Here is a 7,309-nt window from a genome sequence, read left to right as displayed (position 1 = left end):
CCCATAATCATCATAATAAATAGCTGTTTGCTTGCTCAGTGGATTCAACTTCCTCGCAGCAAGCCAAGCTCAACCCCACACTACCATTTATTTCTGGATTTTGACCAGGCCTGCCTAAAACCAAACAAGACTCGGTGTGATTTGCCATATTCACTGGGAGAGAATAAAAGCAATTGCACTCAAACACCAGGGTTTGTGGCCAAGTTCACCTCATGCTGCTGGTGGTGATATCACCGTTATTTAACTTTGCTTTAGTATTTTTAAGACTGCTGTGGAAAAAGGGAGGGTTTCAATTCTGTTTCTGGGCTTTGTTATGCTAACAACATGGACATAACTAACTGTTGTCCTTCCATTAAAAGAAAAAAACCCTCTATTACTCAAAAGTCAAATTATTGTTAGAAACCCATAATGACTAAATAAAAACAGCCACTAGAATTAGAAGCCTTCCCTCATCACCACCACTGGGTGGGATTTTGGCCAAAATGCAAAAATTAAAAAGAAAGTAACAGTCATAAGAAACTGCTTTTCCAGCTGTTGTAACTTTTTTCCTTCCTTTATCCATTCTTAATGTGTACAGGTTTGAACATGATTGCAGGCCCTGATAGTTCTCCCGTTAACTGTGGAGGGGGTTTCTGGCTCCTGATGGGGTGATCTGTCACCCCTGTGCTCAGCAGTGCAAGCCCCCATGCTGCCCAGGCTCCTTGCAGCAATCCTCTAGTGCATTTTGTCCCAGCAGCCCTGCTTCAGGGCCTTTTGGAGCTCACTCATCGTTGCTTTGGGGAGAAGCTGCAAGATCCCGTCTCCTCCCATGCAAAGCGTACTGGGCTGTGAGTTGGAGGAAAAGAAATCTTGCCTGTTCCCTGCAGTGGTCCTTGGGGGCTGCTTAACCTCTGAGAGGAGGGAAGTAGGTGGCACAAGCAGCCACTTAGAGGGGGATTTCCTTTGATAAGGGAAGACATCAACTGGGGAGATGGAATATCCCTCATTAAGACAAAATAGTTCCAACTCTGCCTAAAATAACATCTTTCAAGAGCTTGCAACACCGTGCTTGGTGTCCCAAGCCAGGTCCCACGGCCCAGTTCAACAGTGCTCATGACACATCCCAAAACACCAGTTCAGACTCCAGAGCTGCCCTGACAAGTTCCCAGAAGTGCTGCAGAACTTCCCCAGCAGGATGTCAGGCTGGGATTCCCAAAGGATTTAGGGCAACATGAACAGGATTCGGGCATCTGTAAAAATCTCTGCCAAACATCTCAAAATGTGATGAAGAACATATTTTTAGCTCTTTCAAGCTGGTATTGCCCTTTCAAAAGCTTCTCCTGTGAACCAGGGTCTGTCCCATGCTACTTGTCTGCCAACTCACATTATCATGGGTCTCATGAGAGTTCTCATTTTTCTTGAAGTTCTGGCATCAGGAAGCATGTCAGAATCCCAGTTTCCATTCTTAAATCACTTTGCATGTGATATAAACATCTCCTTAAAGAATCAGGAAAATAAATAAACCACCAACCTCAAACCCCCCAAAGAACCCCTCTACCTGGAAAAGAATGAAAATCTCTCCCCGCTGCCCTCCAAAGCTGTTCCCCTGATTTTGCAGGGTGTGACTCCCGAGTGTTAAATGCCTGGGGCTGACAGTACTGTTGACCCAAATGCAGAACAAGAGCTGTGGCTATGAACTTCTCATCACTGGCAAGCTACAAGTCTGGGTAGACCAAACTAAATAACGTAATCCATGGACAGCTAGAGAAAGGAAATGCGTTTTTCTGCGTTGGTGACACTGAACATTTTGTTAGGAAAGATTAGGGAGGAGGGAGAAGAGAAGGGAATTTCCATTGAGAGTGCCAAAGATCTAATTAATGCCCTGTTATGGACCATTTATACACAATGAAATTCATTCCGACACTGAGAGCCGGCATAAAGTTACGTACCGCTGAAGTTGCAGTTAACCGGCAGAAGGAATGAATTTCATTTAAAGAGCAATGTTCCAGATTCCTGGATGAGACGCTCAGGAGTGAATGAAGCACTGTGCAGTAGAGCCTCAGCAGCCTTGAAATGAATTTTGCTGTGACCTAACAAAAACCACAGACTTGAAATTGTGATGATTCAGAAATTTTCAGCTCGCAACAGGAGTTCTTGCAAAATATTTGGAAACTGCAGGAAGCATTTAATGGTCTCCCTATGTCAAGGAGAGGAATCCTGACCTCTTGTCTTTATGGTTCTTGTTCCTATGAGTGATAATTTTAGAAGGAGATGATTAAGCCCGCGTGGCCTTCCTTCTAAGGTTTCTAAAAGAATAACAAGTGACCCAGCTTGGTCCTTTCATTGCTGATTCATCTTCCCTCTTTGCTATAGGAATTTGCAGGAGAATGGTTACAGGGACAGAACATGCTCCCAGTCATATGTGTAGCCCCCCAAGAGTGTGTGCAGTAAAGGAAATCAAGTCGACCCTATGGAGAGGTTTATCTGCAGAGCAATACAATAGAGCAACAAAAGTCAGGAGAACCTTATAAAGGCATATGCCTTTTCTAACCGAGAGTCAAAAAGTTAGGATTTCAGTAGAAAAAAATTTTGGAAAGACCAAGACCATGAATCAGAATACCCATGGCTAAAGCAGAGGTTTAGGACATTCTTAATCCTTATTCGGATGCAAAGCCCACAGAAGGGTGGTTATAAATTCAAACTGATCTCATCCTAAGAAAGACTTCAGGTGAATCTTCCTTTCATTTCCTGTTAGCTCGAGGGACAAACTGGCAGCAGGACAGACAAAGGAGTTACATCCCTTTCCCGAAATAAGTAAGAGACATCTCAGAAGGTCTAACAGCATGCAGTAGAATAATTACTACATGTTTGTGCCATAATTACTGTCAGAGATTCCTTTAGAAGTGAAACCAGGCTGTTCCAAATTGTGTTGAAATACAACTCGTAAGATTATTTCTGGCTGCTAATAAATGATGGCTATGCAAGAAACTAATTTGAGCATCGTTGAAAATTATCGTTTTGTTTTGTGTGCTTCCAGTAATGTTTTCTTAAACAAGAATCTTACATTTGTCCCTGTATTTGTTTAACTAACGCCGTGGAAAGCATTAGACACAGTCACACAGTTGCTAACACTGTATTTCTCATTCAATTTTCAGACTGAATTCCATTTTCAGTTTTGTGTAAATACTTATACTGTCCTTGAAGACCTAAGCGCAATGCAAAATTACATGAGCCAGACTTGAAGCAGACGTAAATGAGGTCAATGTTGATCATTCAACTTTCACGGGGTGTATATCCAGTATATGAACCTTTCAAATGCCATTTTAAAATAGTCGCTAAAAGCAGCATGCTGCAGATGGGGTCACTGAAACCAGCATCCGGGAGATGCATCTAAAAATCTTGTTTCTTGGGAGCAGGGACTCTACTCCTCTAACACCTGCAGAGAGCTGGTATGTACGATGTACCCAGACCTACAGAGGTTATAAACTCCCTGGAGCACCCTTCGGATGTTTGCACAGCATCTAGCAGCCACGGGCTCTTGCTCCACAGTGAGGACTGCTGGTTGCTTCCTCATGGTTGCTTATTCCACCATAGCCTGTTCCTTATGGATTACCTGTACTTAGCTCTTACATTTTAAGCAGGTTTCCCCTGGCAATTTTTATTTATTGTAATCCTCTTGTACCTGGAGACTCCTCATTACTCTTTTCTTTTCCATGTCAATTGAGCTTAATGAGCAGCTGGTAGCAGCAGCAGGACCTGTTCACAGCCTCACTGGAAGGGTATGCAGAGGCAAGCACTGTGCAGAAGCAGCGCTACACTGCATACCATGCAAAAGAAACTGAAAATTTGACCAAGACCTATATACATTAACTGGGAAAATGACCTCAAATTGCCTCTTCATTACACATACGTGTTTCCTAGAAGGAAAATTCTTCTTTTCCACTGATTTCCACTCAGTAATGCTTCCTTTAGAGCAGGCTAGGTAAAGTACATCCCAGTTCTAAGTGGTCACACAGCATCATTTTCTGACAAGGTGCTTTTCATCTTGCTTTTATCACAGAATTCCAGATACGTTGTAAACTGGAATTTGAGGATGACACTTCATATCTTAGGTCTCAGAAAAGCAGGAACACTTTCCGAAAGCAGGTTCTCATTTTAAGAAACCAGATATTTGCTAGTTTATGATGATGTGTCCTGCTTCAAAAGCTAATGCTCTCCCTCGCTATGGCCACCTTAGTTCTGCGATTATTTTGAGGGATAATGTGTGTCCGGTAACTCAAAAAAAAAATGCAGCGCGGTAGAGCTAAAAATAAAAATTAGGAAAGATGGGAATTAGCTCACCACAGCTCACCTCAATTGCCAGGTCAGGTTTCAATTTCCAGTAAGTTTTCAGCAGGGAAGCTTGTGTTAATATATCTGTGGGCATTCCTCATACAGAGGAATAGAAATTTCTTTGAAAACATACATGTGACATGACAACTACGTGCTTTCCTGGAACAAAGCATGTGCTGGATCTGTACACTGCCGAGTGAAAGGGTCTTCCTCCCAAGTGAGCTATTACTGCTTGCATTTCAGTAAAGATAAAGATACAGTTGGTTTGCAGTAAGTGGAACTAGAACTTGGTGCTCAACTTGCTGAAGAACTCTTATGGAGACCTGTGGATGTTCTGATCAAGATGTCTGGAAACACTGTGGACTAGTTCACGCTCACGTTTGTCTGAAGTGTTGCTTTAATAGATCAGGAACCACAGCAGATTTTTAGATTAATCATCCCTTTGCCAAGACAGAGTCACACAGGAGAGACTGAAGATGGTTAGCAACGTGACCTTCCCATAGGATCTGAACTTGAGTGCTGGTGCTGGTCCAGGTGCTGTCCCAGAACAGGGCACACAGCGCTTTGCCCACCAGCAGCTCCCTGCCTGAGAGCCACGGCTCCAGCGCACGCTCTCTGCTTTGCAGTATTCCTTCAATCTGGGGAAAAGAGAGACACCCCCCCACCCGCCCCAAGCACCAGAGATGGCTAGGGGAAGAAGACAGGGGAGAGGATGACAAAATTTGTATACAGCAGGGTTACGTTAGATCTCATATACTTAAAAGGGGTTCAAAGCTTAGCATTTTTTTCGCTTTTCTTTTGTTCTCAGAATTGATTTTGGACAGCAAAAGTCAGAGAAAGAGGCTATTAAATTTATTTTGGATGGGATGTAACCACACTGTTCTTTCCAAGTGAGGTGCAAAAGATTTTAACCTTGAGTCCCCAGCAGCAGATAAAACATCACTTAGGGTTTCCTATTTCCAACCTGTACACGTGTGTCATGCCTCACCTTCTCCCCCGAGCAGAACATTATTTCTCCTGAATGGAGCGGTATTAGCTTACAGGCAGCCTTGTTCACAGAAAAAAAAGAAAAGTTTGTCTTTCCCCCCAAAAAGCCATTTTGTTAAGCCAAATGTTCCACAAAATGGCACGACCGCCTTGCAGCCCGCTTCTCCTTGCGGGGACGGCCCTCCCACCCCGGCCGGGCTCCCCGCGCTGCCCACCGCCCGCTGCCCCCGCTCCGCCCGCCTCGGCCGGGGCCGGGGCCGGGACCGGGACCGGGGCCGGGACCGGGACCGGGGCCGGGCTCGGCGGGGCGGTGGCGGCCCCCGCCCGGCCCCCGGCGGCGTCGAGTCCAATGGGCGCCGGGGCGGCGGCGGCCGCCCCCTCCCCGCGCCGCCCGCCCTATATAGCGCCCGGGCGGCGCCGCTGTCCCATCCGTCGGGCTGCCTGCGAGCGGCACCGCTGCCGTGCCGTGCCGTGCCGTGCCGTGCCGTGCCGTGCCGTGCCGTGCCGTGCCGTGCCGTGCCAGGATGCCGTGCCGCACCGTGTGGCGGCTGGCGCTGCTCGCTCTCTGTCTGGGGGCTGCGGCGGCGGGGGGCGGCGGGCAGCGCCGCGGAGGCAAGAGCCGGCGGCAGGCGCAGACCACCTCGGTACCTCAGGGCACCCCCGCGCAGGGCAAGCGTGAGTACCGCGCCGGGACGGGGGCCCGCGGGCAGGGCGCGGCGGGGGGCTCGGCCCGGCCTCCCCGAAGCGCGGAGGGGACGCGGGCGTTACCCCCGGCCCCGCTGGGTGACCCCCGGGTGGCTTTTCCTGCCCCTCGGGCTCGGCGGGACCCGCACACGGGCGAGGCGGCGGGGCAGCAGCCGGTGTCCCCTGCAGGCGCCGTTTGCCTGTGCCGAGCCCCTTCCCTCCAGCCGCCGCCGTCGGTGACTCCAAACTTTTCTTTCTCTTCCCCCTCCTCCTCCTCCTTTCCCCCCAGAGACCTGTTATGACAATGGAAGATACTATCAGATAAACCAGCAGTGGGAGCGCATTTACCTGGGAAACACGCTGGTCTGTACCTGCTATGGTGGAAGCAGAGGGTTTAACTGCGAAAGCAAGCCCGAGCGTAAGTTGGTGGTCTTTTTTTTTTTTTTGGTCTGCATCAAGACCCCAGCATGGCTTTTGATGCCGAGTAAGCTAAGCCTTGTCCTGAGTTCTAACTTCCAGAGCAGGTTTTGAGCTGAAGTTTGGTACTTAGGGTCACTAACGGATCTACACTCAATTACACTGAAGATCTGGCTTGGGATTTTAAGCAATGCTTTTCATTAACGATGGGCCTGCCACCAGAACCCTGAGCCAAGCATCACTCATCTCTCTGGAGGATTGGATCTAAACATTAATTTTGGAGCCAACCTCTTCTTTATAATGAACTGAACTGACTCCTGGACTCGCACAGGGAAGTTCAAATCTGGAGTCACTTTGCAGCTCTGGCTCCAGGCTGTTTGATTGCTTTGCCCCAACTTTTCATAGTTGTGCAATGTCGTCAGCTTGTTTAAAAATATTTCAACTTACAACTTTCCACAGCCCCCCGGCCGTGCTGTGAGCTTTCTATAATTGAGTGTAAAATGAGATTGTTTAGTCTTCTGCAGAAAAAGTTTAGGTAACAGGAAAAACTTTAAATGCAATGTCTGCTGGAGGATGCATCTCTGGGATACAATGTAGGTTAGATTATCAGATGTGATCTATCTGTATTTATTGGTCTGAAGCCACTGGTTTGCCATAACTCCTTTATGTTGCTCTGGAGATATAAAAGAGAAAAACTGGTTCCTGGCTGATAGTGTTCATGTAAAGACAGATGGGAAACGTCCCAGCAATCTGTTTTGCAAGGCTTGTGTGCTGCCTGCCTCATGGCTAGAGTATTTTAAGGAGTACTCACTCCCCTTACTCCTCCATAAAGGGGGTTTAATCTTGCTTTCCTTCCCCTGCAGGGATTCCCAAGTTTTACAGTCTTGAAGCCTTATAGCGAGTTCCCTTA

At 47.4% G+C, this 7,309-nt stretch overlaps 1 protein-coding gene across 4 annotated transcripts in view; it reads left to right on the top strand.

Annotated features, from left to right (window-relative positions):
* Window positions 1–5,748: 5,748 nt before the first annotated feature.
* FN1 (fibronectin 1) overlaps window positions 5,749–7,309 on the top strand; it is a 54,959-nt gene continuing 53,398 nt past the window's right edge. For 2 of the 4 annotated variants that reach the window (XM_074829752.1, XM_074829751.1), the window contains exons 1-2: window positions 5,749–5,973; window positions 6,272–6,400. In XM_074829752.1, coding sequence (XP_074685853.1) covers window positions 5,823–5,973; window positions 6,272–6,400 — 280 coding nt within the window. In that variant the 5' untranslated portion in view covers window positions 5,749–5,822. The remainder of the gene's footprint in view (window positions 5,974–6,271; window positions 6,401–7,309) is intronic. The other 2 variants (XM_074829754.1, XM_074829755.1) reach the window with 1 other exon arrangement.

This window comes from Strix aluco, chromosome 6 (genome assembly GCF_031877795.1).
Source record: "Strix aluco isolate bStrAlu1 chromosome 6, bStrAlu1.hap1, whole genome shotgun sequence".
Taxonomy (NCBI): Eukaryota; Metazoa; Chordata; class Aves; order Strigiformes; family Strigidae; genus Strix; species Strix aluco.
The sequence above is the reverse complement of the archived record's forward strand: the minus strand, read 5'-3'. Positions and strand labels throughout refer to the sequence as shown.